The sequence below is a fragment of the Seriola dumerili genome, unplaced genomic scaffold (genome assembly GCF_002260705.1).
Source record: "Seriola dumerili isolate Sdu_G_001 unplaced genomic scaffold, Sdu_1.0 BDQW01000321.1, whole genome shotgun sequence".
NCBI lineage: Eukaryota > Metazoa > Chordata > Actinopteri > Carangiformes > Carangidae > Seriola > Seriola dumerili.
The window spans coordinates 4,111,327-4,131,838 of record NW_019174576.1 but is presented as its reverse complement, the minus strand read 5'-3'; the positions used below and the strand labels follow the sequence as shown (position 1 = coordinate 4,131,838).

The 20,512-nt window shown below is 38.6% G+C and overlaps 2 protein-coding genes across 2 annotated transcripts; one reads left to right on the top strand and one right to left on the bottom strand.

The window, feature by feature from the left end:
* Positions 1-1,694: 1,694 nt before the first annotated feature.
* Positions 1,695-7,294, bottom strand: LOC111232059 (secretory carrier-associated membrane protein 4-like). The gene is made up of 7 exons (XM_022759410.1): positions 7,213-7,294; positions 6,793-6,819; positions 6,506-6,634; positions 6,183-6,339; positions 4,963-5,064; positions 3,682-3,799; positions 1,695-3,511 (listed from the first exon to the last, which is right to left on the bottom strand). Exons 2-7 carry the CDS (start codon positions 6,797-6,799, stop codon positions 3,323-3,325), a joined length of 702 nt encoding a protein of 233 aa, XP_022615131.1. The 5' UTR covers positions 6,800-6,819; positions 7,213-7,294; the 3' UTR covers positions 1,695-3,322.
* Positions 7,295-8,307: 1,013 nt separating this feature from the next.
* chaf1a (chromatin assembly factor 1 subunit A) lies at positions 8,308-20,153 on the top strand. Its single transcript, XM_022759250.1, has 16 exons — positions 8,308-8,556; positions 10,122-10,169; positions 10,648-11,258; positions 11,899-11,961; positions 12,092-12,336; positions 12,466-12,547; positions 13,185-13,253; positions 13,889-14,106; positions 14,770-14,938; positions 15,206-15,286; positions 15,836-15,946; positions 16,062-16,311; positions 17,293-17,449; positions 17,694-18,015; positions 18,213-18,297; positions 19,285-20,153. The coding sequence occupies exons 1-16, from the start codon at positions 8,493-8,495 to the stop codon at positions 19,395-19,397; spliced, it is 2,688 nt and encodes an 895-aa protein (XP_022614971.1). The 5' UTR covers positions 8,308-8,492; the 3' UTR covers positions 19,398-20,153.
* Positions 20,154-20,512: the final 359 nt, after the last annotated feature.

The following is a 20,512-nucleotide window of genomic DNA, read 5'->3' as shown; positions in this document are numbered from 1 at the left end:
TATTTGAAAGCGATGCTGCTGCGAAGTTTGACTGACGCGCTTCTTGTCTTGATTTTTCGAACAGATACTCCTGTGGATTGTGTGGCGGGATAATATCAACGAAAAACCTGCACTGACTCCACGGTTATCTCAGACCTGTTTGTTGTCTGTTGAAGAAGACTCTGAGACCAAACCAAATTACAGGAATGTAGTGTGAATCTGCTCTGTGTTTTTCACACTGTCATTAACAGCAGCGCTCAGAGCCACCTCATGTTTCACCTCCAACAAGTACTGTAGAGATGAAAGGCCTGAAGTGCGTCTCTTCTCAATTATTCAACAGTGCAGTATAAGATAGTTGTCATGAACTGAATTAAGGATATATATTGATCGTATCAGGTGATAAATTAATAAAATATTGCCTGTGCAGTTTTTAAAAAAGTGCTTTCATGCTTAGACATATTTACACCAGGGAATTAAGACGATCCACTTTAGCTATTTTTTTTTTAGTGTAGTTGTTTATAAGTTTCAGAGAGCACTGTCTTAGATTTTTTATTTTTTTAGCTTCCCTCTCTCCTGTTCGTCAGTCTTCCTTTTCCTCCCAAGATTTAATGAGGTTTCCCCTCTTACTTTTATTTCTGGCTGTCTCTCTCAGTTCCTCTATGATGCTCACAGCCTTTTTTTAACCCACACTTGGTTTCTTTGAACATTTCTGACTTGCATTTCTGAATAAATCAATATGACAACAGCATCTCGCTGCTAGGGTGAACAACTCTACACTGAGGATGAGGGATACAGAGATTTTATTTAATTTTTTTTGTACACACAGCAAAAATGGCCACTAACAGGGACAACCAAGAGCACACATGGTCCCAGTGGGTGACAGCTGTTAGTCTCTGCACTGTATTGTTCCTCTTAACAGTGTTTGAAGGTTAAAGATATCTAATGTCATAGACTATAGTTCAGTTGATATAAAAACAAAAACCAATCACCAACATAGTATTTATCTTTTCACACAGCAGCATCGTTTCTGTGTTAAAAGACTGCAAAAAATAAAATAACCTATAAAACAATGGTTCCTAACCTGTGGGCCGGGTCCCACTGGTGGGCCACGAAGGTATTGCAAGAGGGCTGACAAATCATTTGTGAAAAGATATAACTATACAAAAAAAAAAAAAATGTATATATAATAAATGTTTTTAAGTGTTTTAAAAAGAAATGATCTTTAAAAGCATTAAAAATGTTGAGAAACTTCTTTCATAGTTTTTTCTCTTGTATTCAGGCCCATCATTGTGATTGTGAGTCAATGATGGGAACTTTTATGTTGTTGCCGGCCGGACCACATCATTTACTTGTTTGCTATCTCAGTCTGGTTGCGCACTAAAAGATTACATCCATGGCAAAAACTGGAATGTCAAAATGGATAGCAGGTTAGCAACAGGAAGAAAGAAAGAGAGTCAAGAGACAGATGTTGAATCGACAAGTGACCAAACAAAAAAAGAAAACTGAACTTCCCCTGCTTTAATTATTCGGCCTTCATATTGTTCCGGGGCCAACATTTTTGAGATTTTCAAGTGCACCATGAGGTAGAAAAGGTTGGAAACCACTATTAGAGTTCATAAATAGTTCAACTCAGACCTAACCTACATCACCAGCTGGTTATCAGACGTTAAACCATTGCAATTTCTCACACATTCAACTAGGACATACAGACACAATGAGAGTAAGAATATTTATTGTTGTTGCAATATTTAAAGGTCATTTTAACATATCTGTTATATTTTGTCACTTATCAAATAACAGAAAGAAAAAAAAATCAAAATACTGAATTTGGCAGTTGGCCATGAAGGACACTTTTGTAACAAGAAAAGAAAAATAAATTGTCAAACTATGAGCCAGGCACCTTTTTCTTCCAGTTGGTGCTTCATACAGGCTTTGATTGGATTGAGGCAAAACAAAAGTGAGCTGCTATATTACCTGCATAAAAAAGCCACATTCATTGGTTTTAATCAGATCATTCACTCTGAAATTTGTTGGAATGACAGAAAATTAGTCAATATCCAGTATCAGACTACACTTAAACAGACTGTGAGTACATTTGCATGCAAGATTTCACCTTACTGCAGATCCATCTACAGATGTTTTTTTGAGAGATGTGTGTGTCTGTTTATGTTGGTTACATGAGGTCAGAATATTTGAAATAATAAAAAAAAAATCCTATTTAACCCCACACCCATAATAAGCTGCATGCAAATACACTGCAGCCACCAAACACAAAAATTCAGTCTGTCTGGGAGAAATCGAAAGCGTCCGGAACAGTAACAACAGCTGATAAGGTGCTTTCACGGCAGGTCACTGACCACTAAAAGCAAACAGTGCAGTTTTGGAAATATAGAAACTGAGACTTGCTAAGGTGGAGTACAAACACATATCAAGCTTGGGTGTGATTTTTTTTGTTATCAAAATAAGGGAAAGAGACAAGTGTTTTGGCACATCAGTACTCAGTGAGAAATCACAAGAGGATTAGCCACCAACAACTTTTGAATTGTTTCCAAACATTGCTTCACTGAAGCATAAATCCAGTTTAACAAAAAAAAAAAAGAAAAAAAAAAGCAGCATTTGTTAAGGCGACAGTCAAGCTATTTTTTCACATGCAAAATCTGCACGCAATAGTAAGGCGCATCTCATGAAATCCCATCCAAAGCAGGCAGGCGTGGAGTTAGTGAGCAAAACAAATCAAAAATAAACTTAAGTCCTGCCAGAATACACAAAGTACACAGAAAAGAATTCCACCAGATAAAAAGCGTGCTGTTTGCAGATTCTGTTGCTGTTTGCAGATTCTGTTGTTGCAAAAGAAAAGAAAAATTCTTCAGCATACTTCAACTTCTAGCATGCAGTTCTAGTATAACACATAAAACAATCCTATCATAAATGTCCATAAGGCACACGTCCTTCACATACTGCTATCATCAAACTGTTCACACTCTTTTGCGGTTTCCAATTGCATATTTGCGAGACAGTTCATCTTCCTAAGCAAAATTTCTTCTGAGCATAAAACTGTAAATCTTTCATTCATTTCAATAAACTGTATGTAAACACAAATGAAATGGAATGGTATATTTTGAAGCTATCCCTCTAGTAGAAGTGAAGGGCTTTTAAAGAGCTTTGCTGACAAAACTCTTTGATAAAACATTTTATAGTGATCCTGTCCTCTCATTCAAAAAAAAAAAATATGCCTATGCATTTTGTCATGTAAGGCTGAAATGATATGGCACTTTCAAGTGATTTGTTGTGCACCACAGAAATGGCCAGCTATCTGTCTCCATCTAGAGGCGGTGCCTTGCTATCACCAGTGACTGTTGTCGGGATAGCTTGGCACTGCAGCAGGGTACTGGGGCAAGCTCGGGCCTTGGGCTGTCTGAGCAACAGCATTGAACCCTGCTTCCCTCACTGGTGCACTCTTCCACATCCCGGTGCTCCACTCTTCCTGAGCGCGCTCCAAACTCCCGCCACCGCCGCGATACAGTCTGTGCACCTGCCCGCGGGAAAAGAAAGAGGAAAGAAAGTGATTCACAGCGTGTATTTGTGTCTGTTCTTAAGTCTCTCAGGGCAAAAACTACATTCAACAGTGTGTGTGTGTGTGTGTGTGTGTGTGTGTGTGTGTGTGTGTGTGTGTGTGTGTCTTCAGCATATGTGTTCACTCACCTTAATGAGCACCAGTGCCATTAAAGCAGTCACCAGAGTGAAGAGCAGAGCTGTGATAAGCATCACTATAGCGGAGCCCACATTTTGGCTGAAAAACATCACTGTCGCAATCCAGCCGCTTTGATGTGTTGGTGAGAGTCAGATGGAGTAGTACGTGTTAGTGTATCATACAGTATGGAATTAGCAAAGTGAATTTAATACAAATATAATCCAAAATTACTAATGAGCAGTAAAGAAACATTAAGCAGTGAGGAAACGGATGCAGTGACAAACAGCATAATGATGATCGGTGTTACACTGACTTATAGTCACACATTGTCCTATGAGTGAACAGTGTTGTTATCACATGCAGATGTTCATTTACTGTCCTTGAACTTTACTCAGTTGGAGAAAGACTGTTTCTGGTTAAACTTACAAAAGTAAAAAGATTTTTAAAAATGCTTTTTTAAAAACAACTCTATTCCACATGGTCTCTGAATAAGAACGATGTGGCATTTTTACTCTGAGAACTTATAATATAAACACATAAATTTATAATGTGCACATAAAATAAAAATACATCAGAAAAGACATTAAAATAAAGGATATAATACAACAGCGCTGTATCATATCAAGCATTTTCTAGAACTGAATTATTAAAAATGTAACTGCAGAAATAAGAACAGCATATTTGTACAAGTGTGAATAATATTATGTAATGTTATGACTTTTCGAAAGATCACTCAAAAAAAATTGTATGATAGCGTCACACATGTTATGTGTTAAGTTTGCTCAAATTCCCCTGAATTTAGGAGCCTCAGTGTTTAGAGCTGAACTCATGTGCAACTCAAATATATTTAAAAAAAATAATAAGAAAAATAACTCATTGTTGAAAATCAATGGACATACTATCCGTAAAGAATGCTTCATCTAGTCTTAAGGTCATGGCCAAAACCTTTCATCCCCTATTTACATCCAGCATCAAGACGCTGATGGCACAGCACACCGGGCTAACAAACTCAGAAACAGACAAGATTTGTCAATCAATAGAATTAAAGATTTGCAGATTGTGTATGAGTACCCAATACGGTTATTATATTGTTAACAACCGCATCATGTGTTAACTTAATGGTTGTATTCTAGTGTTAAATCTATCTTAACTCTCTCTCTTATCATATTTTCAACAGATTCACCTGATGGATAGCACATTCTCCGGCTGACAGAAACCCTCGTGACCTGCTCTCTGGTAAAACTGGCAGGCAACGTGTACACAGTCTTCAAAGCTGGTTTGATTCAACTCACCATGTTCCCCAGCCAGAGATGCCTATAGTCTGGATGAGGGCCAAGACACACTGAAGGAAGAAGATGAAGAAGAAGGCCATGAAGTTGAACGAGCTATCGGCCCTATGAACAAGAAAAAAACCACAGAAAACAAATAAAGTTAGTGTTGCCCTATTTTTGTTGGAATGTTGCATCCGCCTACTGGTTGTCAACATGTGGGTCAAACTGACAACAAACTTACAATGAAACACGATGCATACAACTGAACAAGCCATGGAAAAAATAGAAATGTCCTCAGTAAACATGATGGGTGCATGTGCAAATCATAAAACAAGAAGCTCCATAGAAACATCATTTTTGGGCTCAAACATCAAGAGTTCAATATTTTTTTTGCTGTGTTAATAGTATTTAACTGGTCACTCATCCCACGAGACACTTTCTAAAAGCATAATAATAAGTGATCCATGCTCTTAATGTTACATAACATAAACCAGAAATCTTAAGCAAACAAAACTCAGATGTTGTGTTGTGCTGACCACATCATTATAATTGGTGACTTAAATATTAATTTTAACCACAAATCTAATGTGCTAAACGGAGCTTTCACAACATTACTGAAGCTTTTTTTCTCAGACTATCTCAGAATCCAAACACCACTGACCTACTTCTACGCCATGGTCTTCCTGTTTCTACATCACCAGTTTCATTTTCGTCAACAGAACACTTTCTGATCCAATTTTAACGTTCACATCTCACATCTGATAGAGCGGCTCTTGAATCAGAGCTGCACCAGCTGAGACTGCCTGCTTCACTGATTTCTACATGCACACTTCAATGATCCTGCAGACACTTGGAGTGAAAATTGCACAATACTTTACTAGAACTTACTTACTACTTACTATACTTTCACCCGGCCTAGCATTAATCATTACTTGTGTAGAAATACGCTCTCTGGCAAGCTAAGTCCACCTTCTATTCTCAACGGAACAACAGAAACACCACATTTTTTGTTAACGATGAGAAGAGTAAAACCATTAAAACCACCAGCTGATTTTTGCTATTTTACACAGTTAATTTGAGTATGCTTAGTAAAATTGTTGTAGACATGTAGTCTACATCCCATTTCAGGCAACCTCTTAATTTAATTGCTAAAAAACTACTATGTAGTTTTAATAAATTGAAGTTAAAGTGGAATTTCAGATACGACTCTTGCGCATGAGATTTACCAGATGATGACTAACCTGAAAGCTTTGTAAAGTGGTCTGAACCAGCAGGTATAACTACAGGGACTGAAGAGGATGAGCCAGAGCAGGGAGAATCCAAAGTTTGTGGCACCTCCACCGCCAGCCCACCACGCAATACATCCGATCACATTTAGGCACAGAGTGCCTGAATACACTGCAGAGGAGAGAGGACAGGAGATGTGGAGAGACAAGGAGAGGAGAAGAAGGGCAGCGATTGATTTCTGAACTTAGCAATAGTACAAGGAATGCCTCTCCCTCCAAAAAAAAATGAAAAACACAAAGTTGTATAAAAATGTATGTATGTATGTAAAAGCACGTACTCATCCACAGTGTGTAGACTCTGCGCACCAACTGCTGGTGGGGTGTGGGGATTTCTTCTTCAATGTTCTGGTAAAAGCATGGCTTTATTCTCAGAAATTGAGGCAGGGGAGGAAAGTTATTAACTCGCTCTGAAACGGAAAGAAAAGTGTCATCATAAAACTATTTTACATTTGAATATTTCACATCATGTCTGAATGCACTTACAAATAGATAGATAGATAGATAGATAGATAGATAGATAGATAGATAGATAGATAGATAGATAGATACGTTTTAAATGACAAACCTGCCATTTTGAAATCCCAGGTCTCCCCTGGATAATAGGAGTACACAGAAATCGAAATCAGCAGTTTACAGTCATACAGGCAAAAACAACTTTAACCAATTTGCATATCTTTTTCTAAAATGTTGTTCTGATTACTTGTGCTTGTTTGGTTGCTGTTGTTTAGTTTTCTTTTTAACTATGCCTATGTGAAGTTACGCTAACTTTATGTGTGATATTATACAGTAGATAGTAGCTAAAGCGTGTTGTTGGGCAGCCAACAGTCCGTTGGGAGCATACACTAGCTTACTGTCTCTTTATCTTACGTCGTTGCTTCATTTGACTGACTGATTAGCAGTTGACAAGAAGTGAAAGACCGTTACGGATTACAAGTCCACAAAAAGCATAATATAGATTAGGCAATATTATCAAGATAACGTTTACCTCTTCACGTTTCCGTCGACAACTGCAGGGGTCTGGGACTCATTCGGGATGCGCTTTTCCGACACCGATCAGACACACTGCGGCTGCGCTGCACCGTTGCGCTTGTAGTTCCAAACTGTTTACATTCAACATGCTCGGGGGCCAGAAGAACTACAAGTCCCAGGATTCGTGTGAGCGGTAAACGGGGGACGCGTGATTCCAACATGACACCCGTTCGCATGAATCCCACCCATAGGCTGTATATCCCACCCATGCAATTACGGACTACATCAAGTCTTCAATCTGTAAACAGTTCATAGCATGCCCTTATCATTTTAGAGCAGAGCAGTGAAACTCTTATTAAACTTATTCAGGGTAGAAGTTTCTTTCATTCTCATGGATGTTTGACAACTTTCTCGCTGATATCAATAAAACTGTGGTGCTGAGAGTGAGCGACAAAAATGTTTTAGTCTTTGAAAATGTGTAAAAGTATAAATATATATAAATATACATATATATATAATGTATTAGGGAATATCATGCACTATGCTTAACTCATGATAACTATCGCTAAGTAAACAAACTTCCAAAGAGCACTGGCCTCATCAACCGGACTTCAGTCCGACTTCTTTCTTTCATTTCACTGTCCCACAACATGGCAACCCAGACTTCTGAAAGTCAAACACCAAGGCCAATCACAAAGCCCGAAACATCCTTCAGAAGGCGTGCCCTGTGAGCAGCCTGTGAGACACAGCTAACATCTTTCGGGTTACAGCACAGGGCATGCCGGGCGGGTGGATAATATGTTTATAACGAGAGACAAAAGATCTATTTAATTAATTTAGCTCACAGAATTTGATCTTTCTTGATAACAATTCAAGCTTCATACAATTTTTGATGCTTTATTGTCAGTACAAATATTCTGAAACGTTACAATACACAAAACACCGAGCTAAGTACAACGCGGCTCTTTAAATCAAACACCTCTGGCGGTGCTCAGTAACTTGGCGCTGACCAATCAGCGAAGGCTATTGAAGCAAGCAACACACTCCCGCCAATTCCGACTGAGGAGCGCGAGGCAGGCAGTGGGGTAAACCAAGGGAGTATGTGGGAGATACGGAAAGAGAATGCGTTATGTTTTATTTGAAATAAATTAGAATTACATGTCATTTAAATAGCAGCACAACATCTGGTTTGTTATCGGGGACATTCTCGGGTGTTTATACGAACCGTGCCATTGTTTTGAAGTTGTTTTGCCCGAGAATACTACAAACGAGAGGAGCCCGGGGTCAGTGGTTGGGATGTTGGCCGCGGAAAACCCATCTGTGGACGGACATTTGGCAGCATCGACTCCCCGCAGAAGAGGTAAAGCTAATGCCATGTCTAACAGACCTGCAAATGCTCCTAACAACCTGCCAAACGTTCACTACTATAATGTGTAGTTTGTGCAGTTCCGTTGATACTAATTGGCGAGCACAACATAATGAAAAACTTTAGTTTAAAGATAAATCAGCCCACTTCTCAACGCTCAGATGGGTAAGGCCAATAACCTCGTTTTCCCCAACGACATCACTTAATGTCTGCTATTGTCATTGTTATGAGACAAACGTTGACTGATTTAATATGAAACTCGGCCGCTAACCTTTCAAACGTTAAAGCTAGCTGTGTATAGCTAACGTGCTACCTGGTCTGGTTGCGGTTAGGGCTCAGTTTAGTTTATAGTCTGGTGTAGGGGAGATAACTTTGAGGATCAGATTATATATCAAAGGATAGGCTTATTGGGGGTAGATATACGGTTAGGTTCAGGCTAAGGTAAGTGGAAACACATCGACTGAAAAACAGACTGACTAACCCTTCGACATAACACTGGTATTGCTAATTGCTATTTCGGAAGCTTTAACGTCAGATAAACAGTAACGTCACGTTAAAGTAAGTCATGCCTCAAAATACTAATGTTTTTCAGCCACAAGTCTGTTGACTTCTCGTTAAAAGTGTATATATTTGTGGCAAACTTTGCTGCTAGCTCATAGCTACGCCCGTGGTACTTAGCAAAGTTGCTAGTTTTGTGGGGTTAGCAGTCAAGCTAGTCCTGTTAGCACCCCGTGAGGTAGTTAACGTTAGCACCAAACATAAAAGCCGGTCCCATAGGTGAACCTATACAGCTGCTCATTTGTCGTCGATCTTCCCCAAATCCAAGGTTCTTGTGGCTGTAATAAATAATGTTATAACCATTCGCCATAGTTGTTCGAAGTTTTCGGTGAGTTATTATGGTCAGGCAAGCAGCATTTGCTTGACAGCCCCTAAGGTGCGTGCCCTGCGGACTCGGCTGGGCCTAATGCAGCGACTTATATACCGGTTGGCGGGAGAGCAAACCAAACACAACCATTACATTCATTGTAATACCGTAACATTAGCACACCGACATTGCAAACTATTGTGACATTTAATGAAACATCTTGAAAAACGGTACTCTCGGGCGTTATTGCAAGTCGGTAAGAGTTTCACATTATCACGGGGTGGTGAGTATTTTACGACACACAGTACAGTAGCTGCACTGGCATGTGGTTATTTCAATAGTAAACTAACGTTACGTTGCTAAAAGCGGAGCATTAACAGAAAGAGTGGCTGAGTGGAGTTGTTAATGTGTTAAATGTGTGATCCGCATCAAGGTTGTTATAGTTATTTCAAATGAGTTATGTACTGAGATGCTTTATTTGCAGTGATGGTCGTTTGAAGTTAGTACTGCTTTTTCATCTGCCACCAAACGCTTATCAATCTCCCAGTTAGTTCAACATTTGTAAAAATTGTCATTTATGGATTTTCTTCAACCAATTTCAGTGCTGGTGCATTATTTCAGACTTGTAATATTGAAGTTAAGTATTGACATTAAGTATTGTTTTCTGATGTGCCTGTGCTTTTGTTCTTTTCAGGCATGGATTGTAAGTCAAGTAACAATGCCAACAAGAAACTTGTACAAGGTAATATCAAATAAGTTTTTATTTGTCAAGATTTTTGACACTATTGAAAGATCATGACAATAAGACATTATCTGATTCCATTGATGATATCTAGATCTAGCATGGACAGTTGATAATTTAATTATATCCCAAGTCTAATCATGTCTTACATTTACAGTGCCTATTAATGATTATTGCACCTTTGTGTATTCCTTCTGCCCTCTTGATTAATCCCCACTTTTGTGTATTTTTGATCCTCACTTTTGGTTGGTATTATATTTACATAGCGCAAGTTGAAATTATTGGACTATTAACCCTACTAATACACACAAGATTTTCACAGGTTAAGATTCAGTTATGCTTTCTGTTATATCTGTAAATATAATATTTTAATATATTAATGATATTTTATTATGTGAACAGATACAATACAGCAACTATTATGGTGATTCAGGGTGTTTATTTTATTTATTTGTTAATGTTTTTATTCTGCCTGCAGCTCGCCTCCCATTCAAGCGCCTGAACCCTGAACCTAAAGAGAACCAGCCGCCTAAACGCCCCTGTGCACATGCCTGTCCTGAACCTTCAGACAGGGAGAATGAGAATGAGTCCTCTCAACTCCCTGTGCACAGCGGACCACCCTTGGTTAATGGTCGTGGGCCCCTTGATGGCTTCCTGAGCCGAAGGTGCCCTGCAGCCTCAGATGAAAACACGGTTATAGATCTGACTGAGGACAAAACTTCTCCTGTAAAGTGCCTTGTTTCACCTGCTCCTGTGTCTCCCTGCCTCCCAAAAAAAGACAAGCATCAAGGCAAAGACAAAACTGCTTCTTCTGAGAAAACCAGCAACATTGATCCCACTCCTAAAACACACACTTTAGACTGTGTCAACGATGATGAAGTGGAAGAGGTGGAGGATAAAGATGGGAGTCAGACAGAATCTGTCTCACAACTTGACACAACACAGGATTCTGACAGTGAGCCAGAGGAGCAGGATGAGTCAGGAAACGTTTCCAGTTTGGGGAATAAGTCCATGCTGTCAGGTTCATCAGTCAGCTCCATGTCTGAAAGCTCACCGGAGAAGTCCAAGACCGATGACCCTACAACTACAGTATGCAGTATTGCTTTTTGTTTAATCCCTTTTAGGGTTGTGTAAAATTAGCCAGTTTACTATCACACACATTGAATTCATCTGTGTTTCTAAGAATTTGTTTAGTAATTCATCACACAGAAAACATTATTTCAGGGTGGTAATACAAAGTGTAGTTTTTTTGCACAATAATCTGTTATTGGTTAGAGATTTTGATTAGCATTTGCTTTCTTCTTTTAATAAAATTTGTAACATGTTAACTTGATGTTTACTCATGAAGAATACATAGCATTTGATTGATCAATTATTAATTTTTTCTCACTGATTTTATCACGCTAGGTACCTGCTATATTGACATAATAAAATACCTGTTTATTCGTACAAATACCTCTGCTGATAATGTAACACCAGCATTTTGAGGATGTTTGTAAGATCATTCAGATATATTCAGATATTTTTTTACCAGAACATTTTATTTGTTGTTTCATATTTAATACTGTGAAACACCTACAGTATTTTCGTAAAATCTCACTCTTGGATATAGAACAGTATCAATATTATTGCAATGATTCGTCCAGATATAACTTGTGCATAGAAAATATCAAGTAGGTCAGATGTCAGACAAGGATTATCAGATTTGTTTTCCCCCTTCTCCTCATAGGAGCCAAAGACCACCCCCAAGACACCAGCAGATCAGAAAAAGATCAAGAGACGCTCATTGAAGGTGAGACTTCTACTTTTCAGTTTGAAAATATGGCTTCAGACACAACCTGATTTATTATTTGTTGTATTTCTTACCCACTTCATCATCATAATCATCATCATTTATTAAAAGGGTTATTTTGCAATTATAGAGTTTACAAGAACAAGAGGACAGGCTTCGTTTGCGACAGGAGAAGGAACGGCAGAAGGAAGAGGCTAAAGCTGCAAAAGAGAAAAAGAAAGAAGAGGCTCGCAAACTAAAGGAGGAACGAGAAAGGGAAAAACGGGAGAAAAAGGAAAAAGATGAGCGAGAGAAACGAGAGAAAAAAGAGAAAGAAGAGAAAGAAAAGGCAGAGAGGTTAAAAGCAAAAGAAGAGCTTCGGAAGTCCAAGCAAGAGTGAGTAACACAAAGTTCCTACTATTCTTAAGTCAACGTTTGTCCATTTTAGATGTTTCCCGTGCCATAAGTCTGTTGGATAGAACTGGTTTAACAGATTGATTTTGGTGTGCTTAAAATTTACCTCAGGGCCAGGCTGGAAGAAAAACGGAAGAAAGAAGAGGAGAAGCGAATGAAGGAGGAAGAGAAAAGATTGAAAGAAGAGAAAGATGTAAGTTAATGTAGAAGAGTGTTGGTATGAGCTATACTAATGGGCAAAAGCTTCAGTAAACTGCCCAAGGTAAAAGCAAAAAAACTTTAGGTCACCAAAAACTGAATAATCATGTAAATGTCCTAGAAAACGGACCGTTTTCAGAGTTTAAGAAGTTGGTTAACTTACTGCTTTCTTGCAACAATAGAAGTAAATGAAGCTTTGAAAGTTATTGCAAAAAATTCAGGTGCACAAACTTTTGTTGATGACTTACAAACCCTCTGTCTGTACAAAGGCAGTGTATGTAACTAACTGTTACTACCTCTGATGCATTATTAGGACAGTACTGTAATGTAGGCAGTACTACTGCACATTCATATCAGACTGCTGAGGAAATTTAAGGGAAGCAACACATTGGTGGGAACTAATGAAAGAGTGCTGGGAGGAACACTCTGAACAATATTTCATTTAATTTCAAGTTAAGATTCCTCGTGATTTAAAAAAAAAAAAAAAAAAAAAAAAAAAAAAAAACCTTTATTTATTCTATGCTTTAATTTGTACGCTGAGACTTTTCTGTAACAATTGAAAAGACTGAGGTGACTGAAACTTTTGTGGTAGATTTGACTGAATAATTCTTGATGAATGTGTTTGTTTACAGCGTCTCAAAGCTGAGAAAGCAGAAATTACACGGTTTCTACAGAAACCCAAGATCCAGCAGGCACCAAAGGTTAGTAGGTCTCACTCTTCAGAACACCAAAATGTGATATTGGTTTCACTTGACTTGTGAAGTTGTTGCCTAAAGCTGTTATTTTAACATCTTTACGGAATAATCTACATCACCAGTTTAAAAGGTGTAATGTTTGATTGAGTTGTACATGCTCTGATCTCCTCTACTACCCCCCCCCTCCTTTTTTTTAATAAAATTTTTTAATTTAATTAAATTTTTTTTTCACAAAGGTCTCGTCCAGATGTGCACATTTCTTTAAAACTTTTCTTTTGTATGTGTTTTGGCCGTTTGTCCACATGCAAGCTGCAGATTAGGTCACTGAAAATGGACCTTTTTGTAAAACTCCAGGGGAAGATGTCCAGATGTTTTCAGTGTTAACACGTGAACAGGGATAACAGAGCTTTTGACTTCTCACACCATTGTTGTTTACCTATTGTAAATGGGTAGAGTTATATTGCCACCAATTGGTTTGGCATGCTCTTGACAGTGTGTTTTTGTGTTTTCATGTGGACAAAGATTTTAAGAATGAAAGAGGAAATACCTACATACATGTGAACTAGGCCTAAAATGGGATTCCGTATTAATAGGTACAAAGTATTATAACTGTAACTTGTTTTGTCCCCTTGCCATTTCAGACGCTCGCAGCTGCATGTGGGAAGTTTGCTCCATTTGAGATAAAAGAAAACATGGCTCTGGCACCACTGTGTCGGGTCCAGTGTGAGGACTCTGTTTTGGAGGAACTTGACCGGTGTTTGCTAAACCCTGCTGCTAACCTGAATGGACTCAAAGACTGGATCGGGCAAAAGCCCCGCTGGTCAGGGCCCACCAAGCCCAGGCAGGCGGACTCGCTCAGGTAAGACTGGAAATGGTGATGATCCTGATCTGTATACTCTGCTTACCCCATGGTTGCTTCATGTTAGTAACCTGTATTTTTATTTCTGAAGTGAGGTTCATTTTGTTTTTTCTGCATCTGATAAGTACATCACAGCATGATGCTGATTTTATTAAAAAAAAAAAAAAAGTGATTGCATTGGTAAAGAAAATACCCATTAAACTTTGTTAATCCTTTGATTAGGATTAATTTTCATCCATACAGAGCTTAATACAAGGTGGCCTCGTCAGATTGCTTGTTTTATCTAACCAACGATGCAGAACACAAAGACATTCATTTTATTATCAAAGAAAAGCCTCAAATTCTCACATCTAAGAAGCTCAAACCAGCAATGAGCACCATGGTTCCCTCATTGTCGTAGCTACCTCAGCCACATGAATTTGCTGTGTGGCACTTTCAGGGTGTGTGTGTTATTGAGTGACTGTGATTTCATATACATATAATAAAAATGCCCCAACCTGGACTGGACTGGCAAAAGCCAGAAGGAATGTTTGATACCACATGTATGCGTAAATATAGATTTGGAAAAATTATTATAAATTAAAAACTTCAGAAAAAATTTCCTCTGTCTTTATGGTTAATCATTTTTCTCTCTCCATCTCCCCATGTATACTATTTCCTCAGTGAGTGTATTGCAGTGGACAGACCTAAACCAGATGGTGTACCGGACCGTGAACGTTATGGATCCATGAAGCTTTTGCAGTTCCATGAGAACTACCGTCCAGCGTACTGGGGCACCTGGAGTAAGAAGAGTTCACACATCTCACCTCGTTGCCCCCTCAGACAAGACAAGGTAAAGCTATTTTGCAAAGTCATCTTTCTTTTCAATTTACTGAGATCCCAGCAGTCAGAAGCATTACATACTTTTTTTAATGGTAAATTAATTGTACTATATTGGCAGATGTAATGTAACACAGATCTGTATTAACCAAGAAATTAGATTATGTAGGTATGCTTTTCAATCACTTTTAAGAATTTAGCTTTGATTCAATATTTGCACTTGATCCAAAAATTGTATACCTGTAGCTTTGACGCTTACAGCTGTGGTCTCTCACCACAGGATTTGTTGGACTATGAGGTGGACAGTGATGAAGAATGGGAGGAAGAGGAGCCGGGAGAGTCCCTGTCACATAGTGAAGGGGTAAGTTTCATTGGAGGATGAACAAGTATAGGTGTTCCTTTTATTTCAAGTTTTCTGTTTGTTGTGTCGACATCAGTGCCCAGTGTCGTTATAGAGAAGAGAGATGTGGGCCACACATTAATTACAATAACAATTATTTTAAAACATAGTTTACAATCGTGCAAAAATATTGGCATTGTCCATTTTGAAGGCTTCATAATTGTTTGGAGATTGAAATGATTGCTTAAAGTATGAAATGATTTGCACCCAACATAAATGAGTCCATGTTTTTCTTTTTAAATAAGATGCTATTTGTCTGTATCACACCAAGAAAGTAGAAATGTTTTTAATGAAGTTAATATCTGAATAATCAAATCATATAAAATATTTTTGGAGTGTTTTTTCTGACTGTATCAGCAGTGTGAAAGGAAATATACTTTATTATTTTTTCTGAACTTGAGCAAGCAACAAACTTATTATTTATCTTGTGTTTTCACAACAAGGAAAGTAGTATGAAAAGAGATGATAATTGTACTTTTTAAAAGACTTTGAACTCTTGGTCATTTTCAGGAAGATGAGGAGGAAGGAGGTGAAGGTGAAGATGACGATGATGATGACGACGACGGCTTCTTTGTTCCTCACGGCTACCTTTCAGATGATGAGGGAGCACTGGAAGAGGAGGTATGATGCGAAGCTACAATATTGTCTCTTTAATCTGAAAGACAGATCTTTTAGATTTTCTTTTTTCAAAATTCTTCCCGTTTGCACCACTATTAACACGCATGTAACCTCCCAGGAGGGTGGAGACCTGGAGAAGCAGAAACTGCGTCAGAAACTGAAAGCGAGGGAGTGGGACGAGCTGATGTCTACCAAGAAGAAGATGAAGGTGCTGGAGCCCGTGGTGAGGGGCTGCGTCTGGGAAGGAGAAGGACCTGGTTTGGATCTCTTCCAGCCTTTTGCTTTGTGTCTGGTCGAGCCTTTACCCAAGGCAGACACCAGCCTCAGCCCAGAGGAGCAGTCACAGAAGTGTCAGAAAGAAGCACAATGTAAGTGTGTGTCACCTGATTCACTTTGATATTTGGATTAACATTGGGAAAACAGCCTTTAGGTAATGCACTACCAGGGAATACTAGTGCCTATTAGTGTGTCAGCCATTGGATGACTGACTGTTTGTAGTTTTTGTGGTTTGTCTGGCTCCATCAGCTTTAGTTGCCCTTATCAGCAGGCAGTACCACACATTGCCAGAAGCAATTTTATTAATATTCTGCATCTGTTAAACTGTTTTGCCAGAAGTTCTCTATATGGAAGTGAAGTGTTAGTGCTGCACTAAAGTACAGCAACACAGCACTATTGTTCCTTTTTCTTTTTTAGTGGAAGGAAACTTAAAGTAAAGTAAATTGTGTTGGTGCATTTGCCATCAGTTGCAAGAAAGATTATCATCGTTGTGTGCATGGGTTTTTTTTTTTGTTTTTTGTTTTTTCTCATCTCTAATTCCTGATTCAACAATCGCAACACCACAGTTGAATGTCTTCATTTTAAGAATTGTTACATATTTAGTCATTCTAGTAAGTGCTACATTAATCCTAACTTTCCCATTTCTCTAAAAGTAGGTTTACTTTAAGTTTAGCTTGAATTAGTAATAATAAGTTTAAGCTAAACTTATTATTAACTTATGATTAATTAACCGGTTTCTGCCAAATTTACCTTAAAATGTGACCTGCCAAGGAGGTAATGTTTTCACCTGCATCTGTTTTTGTCAGCAAGATTAGACAAAAGGTACTGCACTGACCTTACTGATGGGATGGGCCAGGGAAGAGCCTCTTACATTTTGGGGCAGATCCAGATCATTGACCATGAATAAGAATTATTATTATCATTAGTATTATTATTAGTTTTCTCTGGAGTCTGTTGTATGTTGTTTGATGTAGACCTAGGCTGAGGTCTGCGCTCTCTTTGTGTCATTCTATTTCTTATTTAAACATTAATATTGCTTTACTCTAAAAACTGTAATGTTCTTTCCCCCTCAGTACTTGGTCAGCTGTTACCTCTGCTGCATGGCAATCTCAACAGCAGCAAAGTGATCATCACTGAGTTTCAGGAGTTTTGTCGTCAGCAGACCTCATCCTCATCATCACCTCCTGAACTGTCCAGCCCTCAGAGCCCAGCAGAAAACATTCCTACCAGGTAAAACAATATTTGGTCATCCTCAAAATTAAATTTTTAAATGGTAAAAGTAAATACTGTTATCCTAATGATAATCTAATCCTCCTGTACTGACTAAAACAAATGTATCTCCTCAAACATCTCTTTAATAAGGAGTTTTATTGTAAGACATGTTTGCCTTTCAAATAAGTAGTTTTAACAAACTGCTATACATCAAGATTTACAGTTTTTATATTTTACCTCAATTTTTTTTTCCTTTCATCAGAATACACCTGAAGCGCCTCATAAGGAACAATGCTGTTTATGAGAAGCGCTCAACTTACAGACGCTGCTGCTGGTATGTGCACACAGAAGTCCTATCCTCTTTTAGCCAGGAAGCTCTTCCAGTGCCCTGCCAGTGGACCTACCTCACCACAGGAGCTCGGGAAGAGTCCCGTGAAGAACCCCAGGTGGCCACAGGCTCTCAGGGAAACTCTCCCACTACACCTCAGACCTCCTCCACCACGTCTTCATCCTCCAACAAAAGGAAGAGCACAGGCAGCATGTCTATCACCAAGTTCATGAAGAGATGCACTGATCCTGAGCAGGTAGAGAAACGCCCTCAAACAGATCACTTATTTATTTACTGTGACATTTTAGTTCTTTTTGTACTTTAGTTAGTAGGTGATTGATGCCCCTTTTGGCATATTTCCATAGAGATTATCATTTTATCAAGATATGATTTTCACAAGTTTATTGTAGCTTAGTGTCGTATCAAATGGTCTTATTTCTCTGTCCTTGCCAGACGGAAGCAATGGAGGCAGATGGTTTTCAAGCTGACACTGAGGACGACGATGAGGACGACTGTGTCATCATCTCCACACAGAGTGGTGAGTTACACAGTAAGGATAAAAAGCTGTCATGGTCGACTTTTAATGTTTCTTTAAGATTCAGACTTTTTTGCAACATTGTGATTTTTAAGATGTATGATCAAGTGCATATTGCTAATAAATGAATTTTAAAATGGGAGCAGATATAATTGTCACTTAGACCAGCTCTGGTGATGGAATAGGACATTGTGGCCCACATGATCAACTTTTACAACTACAGCTATATGCATACAAAAGATGTGTAGACATATTCTCTTTTTACAGATAAGTCACTGGTGGCGGCTTAATTTGAATAGTAAAACAGCAATAGTTCAACATTTTTAGAAATGCACTCAGTGGCCTTGTTTCTGTGAGTTGAACTGGCATTATGCTTCTACAAAGATGCATGTAAACGCCTGAGAACCTATAAAGAGAAAGGTGTTGTGACGAACAGTAGGTTGCTGAGGAGCAGACGCACACATTTCCCAGATCTTAATGTGCTGTACAGATCTGGGCATCAATTAAACTGACTGGATGATCTAACTCCTGTTGGGAAGTGAGTTCACAACAGAAATAAACAAATGTTATACAAGTTGTGGGTTATGAAGAGTACAGGGATAAAACCTAAATGTCTCAGAACAACCCCCATGAATATTCACCTCAGTCTTTAGATGATAGGACTGATACCAATCATGTCTTGTTACTCATGAATTAGCTTACCTAGCAAACAGAGTCCAAGCAAGAGGGAACTGAGCCTGGCTCTGTCCAAGGTTTTATGCCACAAGTGTGTGTGTGTGTACGTGTGTGTACGTGTGTGTACGTGTGTCTTATTTGCCCAGTCTAATAGAAATATAAAAGCAATTATTAAAATGCCTCATTCATTTACAAACTCTGGATTACAAACTGGATTTTATCAACCAAACTTTACAGAATCCAGTTTTTAGATGGCTGTGTAATTTTTTTTTTTTTCATAACTTAAATGAAGTTTCATTAAATTTGACTCTCAAGGCCCAACCAGAGAGAACTCCTCCAACGAGGGAGATGTCCTCATGGAAGTCACTCCCTCCGACACAGCAGCTCTCCCTGTGGCCAGCGCTGCTCCTACACTCGCCACTGCCTGAGGACGGGATAAACCATCTCCCCCAACCAAGCTACTCCTGTTTCCTCATAAATTTCTCCTTCCTGATATTGAACTCTACTGTGTCCAAGACAGAATGAAGTCTTCAAGCAAGATGAACAACCACACCCTGGTACAGGCAACTCAGCAGGCGGCGTCTGCTGAGTGTTATGAGTTCCCTCTCACCTAATATTTTTAAAGGAGCCACGAACCATTTTTCCAGTAAAATGTAATTGTGCATAAAATCTGAGAATCTGGCTTGATCATTGAGGGCAGGTTTGTCCAATGTTCACTAACTATGAGTCTGATTTTTTGTATTGAAGTTTCAGTCAGCCTTAAGTGGAACGTGAACGTCTTTCAGGCACTGCTTTAGCTACAGCAGTTTGGGTTGAACAGAAGGAGGAAGAGCAGAATTTAAATGCCTAATATTCACAAGAATCATCCAAGACGTCAAGAACAGCATTATTTACAGTTTTGAAATGTTGAATTCATGATGTGGATTTCTTGCGCTCTAAATGTATATAGTTTACCAGAAATTAGAGTTGGGGAAATGGGAGGCTTAAAGTCCATCTGTACATTTCCCTTTGATTTCAGTGGGTGCATTTATTCTGCAATTTCCAATTCTGACAACTCACTGGTGTAGTTGCTAGATCTGTACTTGTACAGTTAGGTCCAGTGTCACCGTGTTTTATAAATATGTATTTTGTGTATTTTCAAGAATACTTGAACAGGATAAATTCATTAAACATGAATAAAAGTACTGCACTTTTATCTTCTGTTCATTCCTCACCCCTTCATCTGGGTGCCTTTGCTAGTGTGATGCTATCTCCATTCAAACAGGCTAATATTTCTTATCAGGACCTGTACTCTTTACTTAAGAATATCATGTTTAAGAGAACAGGAGTCTGTTCAGCAGTGACTGCTCAACAGTGAATCTAATATGGCTTTTTGTCTGTAAAACGGTGACAAGTATTGAACCCTTGAAGTCTATATTTGGTAGAGGCATCTTTATCAACACACCGCTTGAAATCATTTGTGCACATCTGTGCACTGCAATTTTCATAGCAAAGGTAACTTCCTCTTAAGTTTCCTGGAAAGGAATTTGTCACTAATTATAAG

Excerpts from the sequence above, each read along its gene's own strand:
- chaf1a (XM_022759250.1), top strand. The coding sequence starts at position 8,493 with ATGTTGGCCGCGGAAAACCCATCTGTGGACGGACATTTGGCAGCATCG. Across the intron at positions 15,947-16,061 it reads AGGGAGCACTGGAAGAGGAG|GAGGGTGGAGACCTGGAGAA; the intron begins GTATGATGCGAA and ends GTAACCTCCCAG. Across the intron at positions 16,312-17,292 it reads GTGTCAGAAAGAAGCACAAT|TACTTGGTCAGCTGTTACCT; the intron begins GTAAGTGTGTGT and ends TTTCCCCCTCAG.
- LOC111232059 (XM_022759410.1), bottom strand. Across the intron at positions 5,065-6,182 it reads CCACTTTACAAAGCTTTCAG|GGCCGATAGCTCGTTCAACT; the intron begins GTTAGTCATCAT and ends TCTTGTTCATAG. Across the intron at positions 3,512-3,681 it reads TGGCACTGGTGCTCATTAAG|GTGCACAGACTGTATCGCGG; the intron begins GTGAGTGAACAC and ends TCCCGCGGGCAG.